Genomic DNA, 18070 nt, shown 5'->3' with positions numbered 1-18070 from the left:
GAGTCTCCTCTTTCCCTCTTCCCCTCCTAGGATTCTGTGCTTGCCACCCTTGGAACATATTTCCATCTGGGCTTTTCTGCTTGCTAGAGGCCGCTGTGTCCCTCAAAGAAGAATCCTTAATTATATATTTCTGTTTCTATCATTACAATTCCAGGTCCTTTATGTACACCTGGTACCCAGAGCCATGGTGGAGGGGGCAGGGGTGGGGGCTGAATGCTGGCAATGCTGAAAATTTCCCTTAATCTTAGTAACAGGACAGGTAAGAGTTTCAACTTGCCATCAACTTTACTAGTCCCAGGAAAATTCTATTTGAAACTCTTCTAACCATCTCCTTTTCTTTACTTTTCTTCTTTCCCCCTTGATTTTTCAGAAGTGAGGCCTCTGGAGAAACTCTTTTTCTCTCTCACTTTTCCAGGTTAGACGGGGCTCCGGAAGCTGAAGACCTGGCCTCCCAAATGCTGAAAGGCTTTCCAAGAGACCGTGTCTCCGCCCAGGAAGCACTGGTTCACAGTTATTTCAGGGCCCTGCCTGCTCAGCTGCATCAACTTCCTGATGGTGAGCAAGGGAGTGTGTGTGTGTGTGGGTGTGTGTGTGTGTGTGTGTGTGTGGTGTGTACATGTACACATATAAGTCTCAGTGTCTAAGTATTTTCTCAGTGCACTGGAGAATTATAGAATTTGCAACCAGAAGTGAGCTTAGAGCTGGGAGAAGCGAGATGGGTTCAAATCTTGCCTGAGGTTTTTTTTTTTTTTCTGCGATTTTCTAAAACTTAAAAGTTGAGGGTTGAGGTGACACAGATCTCCTTGTAATGATCCAAACATTTCCCGTATACTCATTTACTCTTAGAAATTGGATGAGATGAAAGTTGCCTCTGAGTTTGCTTTCACTAGCATCTGCCAGGAGAAGCAAAACCAAAGTTTCTAACACCCCCCTTTTCTCTTTCAGTAGAGTAAGGTGATAGGTGACAGACTTATCAGGAGAGGAGAGCTGGGCCTGTCTTGATTGGTAATCTGATGCTGCCCAAGGAAGTATGGGGTGCGGCATGGGGAGAGGGGAGCGCCCTCCCAGGCTGGACGCTCACGGAAAGCACAAGTTAACCTGAGATCAGCTTTGCTGCCTGGGCCTGAAGTCATCCTCCAAACCTGAAAACTTCTGAGAGATCATGTGGCTGGAGCGCTCCTCATGTTTCTCAGAAGGTGGCCAGGAAAGGCTGTGCAGAAGCTGTGGGCAGTGCAGTCATGGCCCCGGCTGTTTGCGGGGGACCATCATCCTTAGGTGGAGTTTCTTTGAAAACATCCAGCATTCAACTGAAAACAGTTTTTAGAAGTCCTAAGCCAGAGAGAAGAAAGCTAATAAGGAAGGTCTAGGGGCTCAGACTTGGGGGAGGGTCCTGGGCTGGGGTGTGTGATGGGGCGAGGATGGGCATGGGGTGGGGAGCTACTGTTCAGTAGGCTTAGGCATATGGTCTGGCCAAAGTCTCCAGGGTCTGCAAATGCAGCTCCACTGTAACTGGGACATTGTCCTGCATCAGCCCAAAACTCTTAGTTTGGGATCTCTTGAGGTATTTTATTATTAAAGTGAGTCATTTAGGATCTCCAAAAATAACCATAATCATACAACTGGGGTTAATGTCTTGCTTAACCCTGTAAGAAGAGTCGGTCATCAGTATTTATTAAGTTGCCATCAAGTGTCAAGAACATATTAAGTGCTATAAAATTTGAGGGAAAAAAGAGGCTTGTCCTTGACCTCAAGGATCCTATGAAGTGGGAGGAAAAGAGGGTGAGGAAGAGGAAACAGGACACCCTCATACACATATTAGCACAAATCATATCTAAACAGCTAAAGTCTGTGCATAATCAGCTGCAGATGTTCAGAGAATATGTGTGCGCTAAAGGCAATTCTTTGGAGGAACTAGAATAACTCAAGTAAGATGGATGAGACTGGAGGTGACTCTGGAGTAGAATTTGGAAGGAGGGGAGGGACGTGGCTTGGCATATGGGTAGAATAAAGGACATTCCACCAGACCCACAATTCTTACGCCCTTCCTGGTACCTCACCCCGAGCTTTATCCCCATCCGCTCCCCCACTCCCATCTCAATCCCCTCTTCCCAGTCTGAACCCCTAGATCCCCCCTTCTTAGCTTTCTCCTCTTGGGCTTGGGGCTTCCAGCTACCACTTCACACAAGTATACACACTGGGGGTGTACACACACACACACACACACACACACACACATTCACGCTCCCTCTCTCCATTTAAAGAAACTTCTCCCATGGGCCCTCCTCCAGGATTTATTATTCTGTGTACTGAGAACCACTGGGGATCTTCAAAGTTTTCTGGGCACCAGCTTTTCCTTGATGAAGAGTAATTAGGAGAAAATCACTGTGCAAACTGATGTGTTGTTAGAAACGTGGGTTTTGATTCATCCTGGTCATCTGAAGCAAAGCCACCAACACAGGGACTCTGTTGTGTGTGTGTGTGTGTGTGTGTGTGTGTGTGTGCGTGTGTGTGCGTGCACATGCAGGTGTAGGAGAGGGACCAATCTGTATTCCTTCTCTGTTCACCCAGCCACAGAGCCCAAATCTACTTTGACACTTTTAGAAAAATGAAAAGATGGAATCTTGCAGGAGCCTGCCTGTGCTGTCGGGGAGACAAGGAGTGCTCACAGCAGGAGGGAAGTTGACTTTTCTTTATACATATAGGGGTTTTTCCATGCAGAGTTTAAATTATGCCTGATAAAAGGAGTTTCGTGGATGTTTCAGTTCTTTCAAATTCTCCTGGCTTCCTCCCAATTAAATGAGGTTTGTCAAAGCCACAGGGCTCTGCTGCTGTTGCCTCGGCCGACAAGCACTTCCTGCAGCGACATCTCGAATCCCCGAGGGAGAAGATGAAAGGGCCAGCGCCAACAGACAGGGGAAGGGGGGCAGATCGGGGTGTGTGTGTGTGTGTGTGTGTGTGTGTGTGTGTGTGTGTGGTGGGGGGGGTGCAGAAATAGGTTTAGAGACAGATCGACAGATAGGACGCGGACAAGAAGACAGGGAAAGCAAAGGTACCAGGAAAATTGGAAAGAAAAATAGAGTAAGAGAGAGCAGCCACTGGGGCCAGTTTGTGCACCTTGAGAACACTGGCCCTCACCAAGGGCACGTCTTCTAAGGGTGCACTCCCTTGGCCAGGCAGTGCCAGCCTACTTTTTCATTGTCCATGGCAATGAGCCTTTATTAAGAGCCTCCTTTGCAGACAGGAAGAACTGGCCGGTTATCACAGTTCCCAGCCCTCAGGGACACAGAGTCTCCATCCAAGGGGTGGGCTGCCCCAGGCATAAGAACTGTGCAAAAATAAGACATGCTCTTGTGAATGGTGTGTAAAGAGAGTTTCCCTGCCATAATTATGCAAGAAATTTTGCTCTCTGGTGGCAGTATGGAATCACTTACGGGGTTATATTTGTATTATTTTATTATTCTGGTTTTATTCCGGTTGCAGGGTAACAAAGTTGTCACTTTAAAATATATTCTGTTTCCCCTTTGATCTGGGAGATTCCAGCTCTTATTGTCTGCCCTCTGACGAAGACAATTTAAGCATGAAACCTGAGGCTGGGAACCGTGTGAAGAGTGGAAAGACAGCCTAAATCCCAGCGGAAGCAGGGCACAGAGATTCCCCACAAAATGCAAGGGTTGCTCTCATCCATCCGTGTCTCTTTTCACAAAGCCAAGAGGTCCCAAACAACACTGTCCCGGATTTGTGGCAGTAAGCTTATGGCCAGAGGAAATCGGGGGGTCACTTGCCACGAAAATCCAGGAATTCTGGGCTTAGTTCCCTTTCGGAGCACATTCTTAAGTGGAGAAGCATGAATACTAGAATGGTAAAAGCATGTGGGAATTTCTGCCAAGCGCTGACATTTTCCCTTATTGACTCTTGAACACCTGAAGAAACATTAGTTGAAGGAGAAATAATTGGTAGTCTCTCTCAAAACACACCCAACAGCAAGCTAATTGCTTCTGCAGATGGCCTGGGAGACACTCTACCCACTCAAGTCATCTGCTTACGGCCACACTTGTGGTCCTCACGGCTGAGCCAGCAGTGCAGGACATCAGCTGGGGCAGCTAGGACCTAAAATTAGGCCCTTGGCAACTCTCTAATCTTAGCTGCAGGTTCAGCTTCTTCCTTTAATTCCCTTTGCCCTCAGCATGAACTTGGGCTCTGGGAAAGGAACGGCTGCTTAACGACCTGAGAGTGAGGGGAGTAGAAAATCATTAAGCTGCCCCTTCTAGAAACTGGCTCCACTCCGTTCTTGCAAGGAGCCTTCCAAATGTTACCCTTGGAAAGTTAAGACTGATTTTGGAACCTAGCCATTTTGAACCACAGACACTGATCCACAAAAGTATTTTTTATCTCAGGCAGTAAATGCCACGTGATTTAAGAGTCTGGTCCTTAAGCCATGGTCCTTGATCGTCAGGACATCAAAGGCTGTCTCTCTCTGTGAGTTGGTCCCATTTTGCTTTCTAAATCCCAGACGTGAGTCTCTCCCATTCCTTCCTGGTCTAAATCCCCCTTCGCCTTTAAAATAGGTTTCAGCATCTTAAAACAAAAAACAAAACAAAACAAAAAAACCCCTACAACTTAAAAGCTTGCCATTGATTTTGTAATTTTGTAAAAATAATTTACCAGAGTCCTTCTTGTCATCATATACTTTGGTACCTGCAGGGATGGAAGAAGGCATGGCACTTACCTCTACCCTTCATCACATCACCCTAGTATCTATACTCTGGTAGTTCTTCAGCAGGCCTGATTCATATTGCTCCATTAAAATCTGGGTAATTTTTTGTTTTGCTCCAATAAAAGAAGTTCAGGCCTTCTTTTAATAATATCTCTTTAATATATTTGAAGATCCCTTGATATCACTTTCTAAAGCTCGCTTCTCTAGGCTGACTTCCTTTGACCTCCACCAAACATACCCAATATAGATTGTTTATTTTACCTTTTAACTATTTTGCTTCATTATTCTATTCTGAACCGATTCCAATTATTTTGCTTATCTCTGAGACTGTGGACCCACCCTAGACTCAGGTTTCTAACATACTGGGAGAGTTATTTTCCAGTCCATTCATGGACGATTTACTGAGGGTCTATTAGATATGAGATTGAGGGATACAAAAATGAATTAGTTATGGACTCTGTCCTCCAAGAGCTTACAGTCCTTAAGGAAATGAAACAAGTATACAAACGGCCGTAGACCAAGTGTGAAGTGCTCTGACAGTTCAAAGGAGGTGAGATTAAACTCCAGCTGTAGGGGTCCAGGATGGCTTTGTGAGTGGGTCTTGAAAGGTGACAGGGTCTGGATGGTTGCGGGGGAAGGATATCCAGGGAGAGGAATGTCATCCTCCTCTGAATGCCATCTAATATTATCTGAAGGTATCTTCTCTTTAATAAGTACAATCCTGACTCATATTCCATCCTAGGTCTTAGTCCTCATCATTGTATGCCCTCTTGCAACAATTTAAACATTCTTTAACATGTACCAGCAAAGCTTAGTTTAGCTCTTTGTGTGCTAATGATTTCAAATCTACTCTGTTTATTGCTTTTATTGTCTAGTCTATTCAAAGTTTAACCAGAATATTTTGTCATTCCACAGGCCAGGTTTCGGAGGTTGGGTTTCGTAGGGAAGAGGGAAGGGAGATTCCGAGCCAGGTCTCTCAATCCTATTCTGCTTCTAGGAGTCTATAACCTAACTCAGACCACTCTGTCTACCTTTTTTTTCTTTTTTTTTTTTTACATCTTTATTGGAGTATAATTGCTTTACAATGGTGTGTTAGTTTCTGCTTTATAACAAAGTGAATCAGTTATACATATACATATGTTCCCATATCTCTTCCCTCTTGCATCTCTCTCCCTCCCACCCTCCCTATCCCACCCCTCCAGGCGGTCACAAAGTAGGGAGCTGATCTCCCTGTGCTATGCGGCTGCTTCCCACTAGCTATCTGCCTTACGTTTGGTAGTGTGTATATGTCCATGCCACGCTCTCCCTTTCTCACAGCTTACCCTTCCCCCTCCCCATATCCTCAAGTCCATTCTCTAGTAGGTCTGTGTCTTTATTCCCGTCTTACCCCTAGGTTCTTCATGACATTTTTTTTTTTCTTAGATTCCATATATATGTGTTAGCATACGGTATTTGTCTTTCTCTTTCTGACTTACTTCACTCTGTATGACAGACTCTAGGTCTATCCACCTCATTACAAATAGCTCAATTTCGTTTCTTTTTATGGCTGAGTAATATATACAATGGAATATTACTCAGTCTGTCTACCTTTTAAATCCTCCGTGAATCCGTACTTAAGAAGCAAGTTAGGAAGTGTCCTCCATAACACACTTCTTTACCTTCTGTGCTCAGTGTTGTCCTCTACCCACTCTAATACATTAGAATACAAGATGTTGGGTTGAGACATGGCTTAAGATGTTGCGTAGAGTTAACATTGGGAGGAAAAGTCTGGGTAAACCAAGTCCCTCAGCTCTACTATCCACTTAAGTTGGTTAAATTTGTTAGCATCATGGACTGAAAGAATCTCCAAATAAAGATAAATGCTTCAGGAAAGAGTTAGAGACCCTTTGACAAGAAAGGGATCTTGGGACTCATTATTCCATGTCTTCGTTATATAGATGAGTCCCTAACACCCAGAGAAGAGGAATAGTGGCTGCCATTTATTGGGCGTCTATGTGTTTTACATAAATTCTCATTCAATCTAGATACTAACTCTCAAATCTGGAGTTATTATCCTCATATGACATATTAGAAAACTGGGGCTGAGGGAGGCTAATTGCTCAAAGTCATACAGCTAGTAAGTGGGAGAGGCAAAATTTGACTATAAGTCAGACTCCCAAGCCACCGTCTTCCACTTCTCATCACTGCTTGCTAAAGATCACAAGGAAATTTAGTACTGTAACACAACCAGGATTAGAACCAAGATCTTGACTCCTAGCCCTGCGACCTTTCCACTCTCTCGTCGTGCTCTATGTTTATTTTAAAGCCTTCCCAGGAAATATGTCACATGTTCCCAGGTAACATGTTCAATATCTCACAATTAAGAGGGCTCAATTTTATGTTTAATAAAGACTCAAGCCCCTGACCTCTTCCTTAATCCTTAATGTCATCTGGTCTTAGTTTGTTCTTTCTTTTTCTTTTTTGTTTGTTTGTAACACAGTCACCCTTGGGTTTTAAGATTTCTTAATCAGTGCTGGTTATTGTTTTTCAATTACTATTACTTATTCAGTTTTGTAAGAGAAATATCAGGATCCAATGGAAAATTGGGTAAAGGCACAAAATAGCAATTTACACAAAGGAAATGAAAAAAAATACCAACACATGGGATAAATAGGCAGTCTAACTAGTGATTAAATAAATACAAATAACTGTTAAAGTAGTTATTTTTTTCCCTCAACTTAATCACTCCTAACTCCCAGTGCTGGGAAGATTGTGGTAAAATGATTCTTTGCAGATGGTGGTGTAAGTTGGGGCAACCTTTGCAAAGCATTTTGCAATACCCATCAGGAGCCATAAAAATGCTAACAACATTCAACCCTGTACTTTGGTTCCTGGAAATTATCCAAAGGAAAAATTGAACAAAAAAAAAAAAAAAAAAAAAAAAACCAAACCCTAGATGCATAAAAATGTTCATTGTGGTGTTGTCTATAATTTTTTTAATTCTAAAAGAAACTCTATTCAACACAAGAGAACTGATTGGATAAATATTGTTATATTGACTCAGCATACAGTACTATGTAACCATTTAAAATGATAATTCACAGGAGTGTGGGGTAGTATGGAAATGTTTACCTTATGACACAAGCTAAAAGAAAGGATACAAAATTGCATATTATAATGCACCTGTGAAAATGTATTATGCATATCAACATAACTGGAAAGCAGGGTACAAAAATAAAAACGCTCTTCTAGTTGAGGGGAATTGTGGGTAATTTTTTTCCTTTTTTCAAAGTTATCTTTCATGTTGATGTTATATTGCCTTTATTGTTTAAAGGAATAAAGTAAGACAAATGGTACAGGGTGTTCAAGCTCTGGATTGAGAGTTAAAAAACTTGAGTTTTCTTCTTTTTTCCCCCAGCATCACATGCATTATTGGCCCTCATAAACCTCAATTTCTCAATCTGCACAATGGGTTAACACTAGTTTCCTGCACCCCAGATTGACAGAATGTTTATTTTATAAAGCTTTTAACTCACTGATTTCAAGGGTTCACATAAATGCCCTCCTGGGAGAATGAGAGGAGGGAGGGAGAGGAAAAGATAAATAGGCACTAATTAATTTTAAACGGAAAGATCATCTGCTTTAATCGGAAATGTACGTGTGCTGTGCCCCTAGTCAGAGTTTTAAGTGCACTCCATGTTAGTTAGCAACTTCAATTTAAAGTACTGTGTGATCCTTTGGGCTTTGAAGATATGAAGCCTATATACATACACATGAGCTAAAATTACTGCTCAGTCACGGAGGCTGTGTGCACTATGAATAATTAAATGCACTAAGCAACTCCAGCTGATGGATTGATGATGTGCAAGAGTAGCGCGAAAACCACGTGACAAGGAAAATTACAAGACATTTTGAAATGATGGTTTAATTTCCAAGCTTTTTTTTTCAACTGGTGCTTTCTCTTTCAGCCATTACAGGCAAGTAGAAGAGATTTGATTGTCTTGTTTCCTGTGAAAGGTTATTTAGCTCCTCAATGCCATTAAGTCACTTTCTGCGCCCCAGTGCACTGAGACTTCAGCAGGTTATCAGCCCAGGAAGAGTAAATGGAGACACCAGGATCGGATTTCTAAAGGAAGGAAAGTTAAAGCAAAGTTTGAAAGCGGTGACAGCCAACAGCCAGGAGCTTAGGAACTCAATTAGACTGAAAGACAACTATCTCATTATCTCATCCCGAAATGATCTAAATACATAAGAATCTCAAAGTTTTAAATAAACGTGTCCTACTGACTGTCTAGATGACTGAATTTCCCTTCTCAAAAAGTTTTTAAACACCCACTTTTGTATTTATTTATTCTAAGCGCAAAGCAGCTGCAATAATTATGCTGTCAGATTCAGAAAGCTAATGAGGAGTCAGCAAATGGAGGGTTTTGCATTTGTGAGATTGCTGCAGAACCACTCGGCTGCTTTTTTCCTTCTTTCTTTTTTTTCCTCTTGTTTTCTTTTTCTTTTTCTGTGAGTTGGGAAGGAGAGTCGGGCAGTCCATGGCCAAATTGAAATCCCTTTGATTAACTGGTTGCTTTCCCAGCACTGTTCTGCCTCATGTTTCTCTCTCTCTCTCTCTCTCTCTCTCTCTCTCTCTCTCACACACACACACACACACACGCACGCACACACACACACACACATACATCCTCCTCCCCCCCCCCCCCCCGTCTCTCTTTTTCTTCCTCTCTCTCTCTCCCTCTCTCCCTCTCTCTGGGGGCCCGCCGTCAGAGCATCGTGTGTGCCTGCGCATGCGCAGCGTACTGGCTGGCGCATAGTCCCCCCCCCCACCCCCCGCCTCCCTCATTGCTATTGAGGAACTATCGCTTTTGAGGGACATCTTCATGCCACCGTCCCCAAGGTAAGAGGACACTTCTTCCTGAGAGACCTTCCCAGAATGGTTTGGACTTGAGTCGATTTGAGAGTAATCTGTAAAGTTTAATATGCACGGTTTATTTGAACTGTTGGACTGTTTACACTATGACCTGAGCTAAAAGAAAGTAGATTACAAAATTGCACGTTATAATGTACCTGGGAAAATATATTATACGTATCAACAAGACTTGAGGTCTCCCCTTTCCAGCCTAGCAAATATGTAACTCCAAACCGAAGGAGTCAGGGCCACAGCTTACCCAAGGTAGCCAAGACAGAGTCAGCATTGCAGGTTTATTTCTTCCCTTTGGGTGTGAATAGCTTCCAGCAAACAATATTATTACGGCATTTTATGCTTTCAATGCACCAAAGCTGGAGCTTCTCTTTTTTGTGAAACTGTGTGGTATTTAGAGCAACCCAGTTTGTGCAGCTTGTGAGCCTTGGAAAAGCAGTGCCCAAGTGGAAGGGTGTCCTGAGCAGGTTTTGTGGATGTGCTTTGGTGACGATGTGGCTGTTGCCCCGGATGTTTTTCTCAGATGGTATCTGTGCTAATGCTTGTAACAATGGCTACTGGTTATTAAAGATATATGGTGTATCAGAGCAACCCAAGACGTTTGGCACGTATTATCTTCTCTAAGCTGAGAGCAATCTGCCCGCAAGTTTTCTTATCCCCATTTTGCAGATGAGCCCTTTAAAATGTTAACTTTTAGAGGACGTGGCCCATAAGTTTAGCATAGTAAAGCACCCAGGGACAACATACATTGAACAAACACAGGCATTTATAAAAATGCAAACTGTCAGCATTCTGAGCTAACCAAATACATGAGTCTGAGGGCATAGGTAATATACATATATTTCAAAAACATTTTTTAATCTACAAAAGTTGCACCTTAGAGTCTATTTAAATGGATTGCCAAATGTATCTAATGTAACAGAAATTTGAAACTTTCCAAAACATTATCTAGCCCAGTACCATGCTCACTGCCTGTCATCACTGGGACTCATGTCCAGACTCCTTGGCTTGATTTTGGCCCTTGTTGTTAGTGTGTGTGTGTGTGTGGCTTCCAGTTCTACTCCTGTTTTGACCACCTTCAGCACCAAGGTGCCTTTACCCAAGTGTTCATTTGGTAAATATGCATTGAAGTGAATTGAATTGAAGTGAATTGAATAGGAGGCACTTGACAGCTATTCAGTAAAGTGAGTTATCCATGAGTCAGTATAAATTATTGATGTATGAGTCTGGCTCACATTTTGATGTCTCTTCGGGCGACAGATATTACAACAGACATAAAAAATACACTGTGAAAGATCCCAGGAAATAATATGTTGGTGCTTTTCTCTTTTCTTCCCTACAGTGGAGTCTTTATTTACAGTTTCAGGAGTGAGGCTAAAGCCAGAAATGTGTGACCTTTTGGCCTCCTACCGGAAAGGTCACCACCTAGCCGGGTTTAGCAAATGCTGGTGAAAAGAAAGGGCGAGATCACCAAGATTTTCCAGGTAGGTGGTTACAACTGTGTGGCTCCTTATGGATGGAATAGAAAATCAACCACTGTCCAGTGAAGACCTGGTTCATGGGTTCAGAACACCTCTGTCCTGGGCCCGGCTCTTCATTCCCACTCTGGGCACAGAGGCCTAGGCCTCACAGGCTGTGAAAGGAGGATCGCAGTGTGCATCAGCTCCCACTGCCAGGGGACTGATAAGACTCCTGAGACAACCCTTACACGTCACTGTAAGGCCTTGAGCTGACACATTGGAATACAGGACTCCACTGACATGTTAAATTCCCTTAACTACGTAGTTCTCGCTGTCAGCTGATAGGACAAAATCAGAGGTCAGGATGACCAATTGTCCCCACTTGCTCGAGACCAAGGGGTGCCCCGGGATGTGGGATGTTCGGTGCCAAAATTGACACAGTCCCGGGTACACCAGGATGGTTGGTCACCATAGTGCTGCAAATTACCACCTAGCCTGCCCCCAGGCGCCAGAGCAAACCTGGTTCAGTCCAGCACCACCCAGGAGGTGGTTTCGGAGGCCTACGAGTGACCAGTCATCACTGCTACAGGCTTCTTAGGCTACACCTTTTTGCACCATTGCTTACAGGGAGTCCTCTCCAGAGTGAGCTCTGGGAACCATGAGGACCTGATAGGGAGGGAGGACCCATCCACAACTGTCACAGACTCAGCTGCTCTCAGGAGTCTTCTCCATCAGCCCAGGGCAACCCACCCTTCCAAGGTAATCTGAAGAGGAAGGGGCGCTGTGGAGGATTTCCCCAAAGCTACCGTATCCTAAAGAGTTCTGCTGGTAGGCATAGGAAGCCAGGTGGGACAACTCCAAAAGCCACCACAGTATAGACATCCCTAGATCTTACAAGAGCACTCATCCTGGGCCTTCCATGGTGGGTAGAGGGGACAGCAATCTAGATAGAGGAATCAAGGTGAGACCCATGCACACAGCCAGCCAGCCAGCCCTGTAAGTGACCCTGGCTATATCCCAGACCACAGTCATTAACCTATGATTTGGCCATGCATCTGGCAACCACAGCTTGCTGTGCTTCCTAGCAGAACTTTTGGGGCCTAGATGGTAATGACTGGCATACTCCCTGCACCACCCCTGCCCCGACGTCATTCACATGGCAGGATTCATCTCTTTGCCAGTTTCTCTGTTAAAGGCATATACACATCAAGAACGCCTGCCTTTTGGATCTTCTAAGATCATTGTATTTAGAAATTTGGAAAGATCAGGGAAGTTTAGAATTATAGCTCTTCGTCAGAGCATTTTATGAAATACTGAAGTTTATATTTTGACGATATAAAATTGGAATTACAGTGGGCAATACAATAATAACATGGTATTTCCCAAGTAAAATATTTTCTAGAGCAGAAATTTTACTGTGTAATTATGCCATTTTAAACCCACCAGTTATGAGAATAGGGTATACTTTAGGATTTGCCCTTCATAAAATTATCAAAGACATTGATGGAAATGGTCTCAGATGGTGGTGCCCCATAAGAAATAGCAATTATTTCTATTGTTATTTTGTTTTACTAAGCCGCCAGAAGGTAGGGAGCTTACCCTGCCTCTCTGAACTACAGTCAGTTTCCGCAAAGAATCATTCATTACCTGCAGATGTAAATTGGTCACAATAGAAAATCAATTAAAAGCAGCGTGACAAACTTGGCGTCTGTGCCAGCCGTTGAGGAAGGGAGGGGGCAGGCGGAATGTGCACTGGAGTAATCTCCCGATGTCCCTGGGCCCTTGGTACTAATGTAAGGAGATAAAACCCACAGGAGATGAACCACAACAGGGAGAAGCTGGAGCAATTAAACTGTTTAATAAACGGCTTGGGATCAGCAAAATCTGGGAGTGCTGGAGTTAGGGACTAAAAGTGGTAATCACATGGACACTTGGGGCCTGTAAATCTTTTCCACTAAATTGAATTTATGTTAAAATATTCACTTTTCAGGAGATTCAAAATGTAAATTGGGATATTAGGACTTATAACTAGCAGCAATGCCTGAAAATTAAGACTCTTAAAAGATCCTCAGAATGTCAGTTTCAGGTATGGAAAAACTGTATGCTAATGTCTACAATAGAGAAATGGAACTAAAATTTACTGGGTATATACCATGTGCCAGGCACTTTACACATTATTATTTCAAAGCTTGGTGTGTTTTGAATAGTTAGGGTGTGGTGGGGTATAACGATAGTTTGTACATTTGGAGATAGATTTTGATTACCAGGGGTAAGATGCTGCCTCTGTTAAAATTTATTATCACCTTTTCTATCTATCTATCCATCTATATTTATATATAATTCCATCAATAACTTTGCAATAATTTTTAACAGGTTTCCTTACTCAATCTGTTCATCATGATTCTGATTTTTTTTTTATTCTTCATTCACTTCCAGGGCTACTGTATTGCTGTTTCCATTTTAATTTGCTTCCACTTCCTAAGAAGCTTCAAATCTAACTCCACACTGGACCAAGGGTTTTATACCATCACCTGTGATGTGGAATATTTTAAATACGATGTCCAAGGCAAGAGTGCATAATACTTGAGGAAAAAGCAATGAAAGGTTATTGCTGCTGTCATTTGCCTAGAATTTAACAGTGATTGGCTCAAAAATTAGACATAGATTGAAATCATCTGAGAAGAGAACTTCTGAATAATTTCATTCATTTCGTTATTTGATAGAGTGATCCCTGGGCCAGAAGGAGAACAGGACAGACGGGAGACAACAATTGAAAGACTTTGGAGACAGAGCTGGTGCCTGCAGAGGCCTGTCGCTCCTGTGGTCACTTACAATTTCCCGCAACAAAAGGACTTCTGTGGCAAGGAGAGGATTAGTCTAAAGTTTAGAAAAGTCTACAGGGAAGGTGGTTTCTTGGATAAAGTTGTCAATGAAAGGAGTCTTGCTTAAGACTCTTTGTTATGATTTCCTAGGGGACTCCTCTTCCTTCACTAACTGGATTGTCAAAACACATTACCACCCCATCCCAGCCAGATTTTGGGAGTTCGGATGGAGCTGCTGGTTAGAATTAAATTTCAGGCTGTCTCCTTCTGCCGAATCCTAATTGTCTGTGATGACAGCAAAAGTGATGAGTAATCTCAGCTCTGACTTGATGGCAGAGATACTGAATAGATAGATAAGAGCAAAGAGTTCCAAAGTTGTAATTCAAGTCCTGTTGCACCATGAGATACACATGCTTGTGTGCACACACATAGGCCTCAAATAAAATGAGAGATCTGTCTCGGCTAACATGTGTTTCATTTTCTACAATGGGTCCTTCTAAAAGAAGCCGGGGAAACTCAAATTACTTCATCTGGGGATGATCTACTCAGGAAATGTAGTAGCCTAGAAACCAGAGACCGCTATATAGCCTTTAGAAGAACAAGGTGGAACTAATTAAGAGAGAATTTAAAAATAGTACCTATGCACTCAGAGTCTGAGATGGAAGGAGGAAAAATGTACACAGATGGTCCAAAGAAATCTACCTTACTGAGTATTTGATTTTAGTAAGGCATTTGACAAAGCCTGTCCAGATATACCTGAAAGATGAAACTGTGTGGGCTGGATGATGAGGCAGATATATGTGCTCAAAGAACAGTGGCCCTACTGGAGAAAGGCCAGCAGTGGTGTGGTACAAGTTTCAGCCCTAAGTCCTATTCCGGTCAAATGTTTTTATTATTAATCACTTGAATAAAACTGGAGAAGGCACACAATTTATTCATCTAACTCATTAAAGTAAGTACTGTTATTACTCATTTATTACTTCCATGTTACAAAAGAGGAAACTGAGGCTCAGAGAAGTTAACTAACTCCTTTGTGGTAGGACAGCAGAGGTAAGGTACACACCTGAGGTCTGGCAGTCTCCAATGTCTATGATCTTTCCCGTAATCACATACCTATCAAATCTGTAGAATACACAACTCTTGAAGAGGCAGCTGATATTTAGCATTGGATCATGATTCAAAAGCCTGAGATCTTGCTAAAAGCTAATGTAGTGTGTAATGTAGCATTACACACCTATTAGAATGGTCAAATTTCAGAACACTGACAGCACCAAATGCTGCCAGGGATGTGGAGCAACAGGAACTCTCATTGTTGGTGGAAGTGCAAAATGGTACAGCCACTTTAGAAGACCGTTTGGCAGTTTCTTTCAAAACTAAGCATACTCTTACCATAGATCCAGCAATCATGCTCCTTTGTATTTACCCAAAGGAGTTGAAAAGTTATGTCTACACAAAAACCTGCACACAGATGTTAATAGCAGCTTTATTCATAATCGCCAAAACTTTAAAACAACCAAGGTGTCCTTTTGTAGATAAGTGGATAAATAGACTGTGGTACATCCAGACAATAGAATATTATTCAACACTAAAAAGAAATGGAGCTCTCAAGCCATGAAAAGACGTGGAGGAACCCTAAATGAATATCACTAAGTGAAAGAAGCCAATCTGAGAGTCACATACTACATCATTACAACTATTTGACATTCTGGAAAAGGCAAAACTATAGAGACAGTAAAAAGATCGTGGTTGCTAGGGGAGGGAGGGAATGTTGAATAGATGGCGCACAGAGGATTTTCAGGACAGGGTAACTATGTATGATACTGTAATGGTGGATACAGATATACGTCATTCATCAAAAATTTGTCCAAACCCATGGAATATACAACACCAAGAATGAATCCTGATGTAAAACGGACTTTGGATGATAATGATGAGTCAATGTGGATTCATACAGTGCAACAAAGGTAGCACTTTGTGGAGGGCGTTGGTATGGGGCAGGCTGTGCATGTCGTGGGGAGGGGTGTATGGGAGCTCTCTGTACCTTCTGCTGAATATCGCTGTGAACCTAAAATTGCTCTGAAGGCTTCCCTGGTGGCGCAGTGGTTGAGAGTCAGCCTGCTGATGCCGGGGACACAGGTTCGTGCCCCGGTCCGGGAAGATCCCACATGCCGCGGAGCGGCTGGGCCCGTGAGCCATGGCCGCTGAGCCTGCGCGTCCGGAGCCTGTGCTCGGCAACGGGAGAGGCCACGACAGTGAGAGGCCCGCGTACCGAAAAAAAAAAAAAAAAAAATTGCTCTGAAAAATATAAAGTCTATTAAAACCAAACCCAAAGAAAAAAACCCCAGAAAATAAAAAAAGCTGATGAGCAACAGCCAATACATTCCTATCAAATTTCATCTGGTTTAATTTCTTACACTTTAGGCTTAAAATGTCAACAAGTTAAGTAAGGCTTAGTGGAAGTTGGCACTTTTAACTATAATATGAATTAATAGTATGTCTGGCTGCCCACAAAAGATAATGCTAATACTTGTGGTTGATATAAATGAAGGAATAAGAGGGTGTCCCAGAGAAGGGAATTAGTCAGATCACATCTAAATTATTGTTAAATTTCACTCTACCCATCACACTTTAAAAGAAACATCATATTGAAGTAAATATTTATTGTGCATCTATTAGTTTACAGATTTAATCCTGTTTAATCCTCTTAACAAGTAAGAGGTAGGTGTAATTATTCCCTGCCTTGCAGAGAACACAGAACTTAATTTAAGCATCTAGGATTTGATACTCAGACTCTGTCCCCAAAGTCTGGGCTGCACGCTCCAAGGAGGGCTGCTAGGAGAACAGAGGGTACAGAGACCAGGGCACACACAAAAAGGAATACTCCGAAAAGGGAAAACCCAGAGGCAGAGAAATTCCCTTCAAGGAATTGAGGGTTCTCATGGAGCAAAGGGGCTGGCTCTCTGCTGGGTGGCTGTAGAGCCGGGACAAATACGTACATTGAAAGCTCAGAGATGATATTTTTGATACAGCAGGAAGAGTTTTCCAAATATTTCACCTGTCCACCAATGAAATGAGCTCCTACAGCAGTAGTGGACTTCCTTTGTGCCCCCAAAGAGATAGAAAGCTGTAGGAGGGATTCCCATATTGGAAATTAGAATAGCTGACCCCTAAGGTCCCATCTAATTCAAAGATGTCTAATAAGGGCTTTTGAAGAGCTGTGGACCGACTCTACTTGGAATTATAGTAAGATCCTATTGTTGTAAGAACAGGTAGGCTCGTTTTGGGGTTTTTTTAAAGGATTTTTTAAAAAGTAAAAATTGACAAAATTATTCTCTTTAATTATAATGGAAGATAAATCATGCTTGTGTTTCCTTCTTTTTCTCCTTTAATGAATGGATTTGCCTATTCAAAAGCTTAATAAAAATTATGTATGAAACACCAAAACATTATTCTAATCTTCGTTTCTTCCTTGATTCTATCAAAGGAGCATTCCTGTTTGTGCATATTTTTTTCCTCCCATGTTTTTGTTGATTCCTTTGTATAGGCATATATACCTGACTTTAAAAAACATGAGTTATTTTTGTTCAATTAGATGTATTAGTTATTTAATAATGCTTACTTTTTCAGTCACTAGTGCTACTCACCTAGTATTTCTGTTTCCCAGACTCCGTAATTGGATGGCACTTCTTGGCTCTCTGGTGGATGAATAGGGCTGTATGATTAGCGCTAGCCAATGCATTGTGAGTGGAAGTGATATGTATCACTTCTGAATCAAGCTTTTTTTTCCTTTTTCTTTTTTTTCTCTTTTTTTTTTTTTTTTTTTTTTTTTGCGGTACGCTGGCCTCTCACTGTCGTGGCCTCTCCCGTTGCGGAGCACAGGCTCCGGACGCGCAGGCTCAGTGGCCATGGCTCACGGGCCCAGCCGCTCCGCGGCATGTGGGATCTTCCCGGACCGGGGCACGAACCCGTGTCCCCTGCATCGGCAGGCGGACTCTCAACCACTGTGCCACCAGGGAAGCCCCAAGCATTTATTTGATTGCCAGTGCAACACCCTCCAGATCTCTCTTTATTTTTCCCTGTGTTACAGTGACCAGCAGCATTCAAGATGGTCCCAGAATGAAAGGATGTAGAACGGAGTCCCCAGATGATGTATAATGAATATATAGTG

The 18070-nt window shown here is 42.6% G+C and overlaps 1 protein-coding gene across 3 annotated transcripts in view; it reads left to right on the top strand.

Moving 5' to 3' along the window:
* The window catches only part of CDK15 (cyclin dependent kinase 15), a 92449-nt gene extending 81377 nt beyond the window's left edge, over window positions 1-11072 (top strand). The window contains exons 12-13 of one of the 3 annotated variants that reach the window (XM_007469187.1): window positions 416-555; window positions 10981-11072. In XM_007469187.1, the coding sequence (XP_007469249.1) occupies window positions 416-555; window positions 10981-11072 (232 nt within the window). Of the gene's footprint in view, window positions 1-415; window positions 556-9051; window positions 9312-10962 lie in introns of those variants that run through there. The other 2 variants (XM_007469186.1, XM_007469185.1) reach the window with 2 other exon arrangements.
* Window positions 11073-18070: the final 6998 nt, after the last annotated feature.

This window comes from Lipotes vexillifer, unplaced genomic scaffold, assembly GCF_000442215.2.
Source record: "Lipotes vexillifer unplaced genomic scaffold, Lipotes_vexillifer_v1.1 scaffold259, whole genome shotgun sequence".
NCBI classification, from domain to species: domain Eukaryota; kingdom Metazoa; phylum Chordata; class Mammalia; order Artiodactyla; family Lipotidae; genus Lipotes; species Lipotes vexillifer.
The sequence above is the reverse complement of the archived record's forward strand: the minus strand, read 5'-3'. Positions and strand labels throughout refer to the sequence as shown.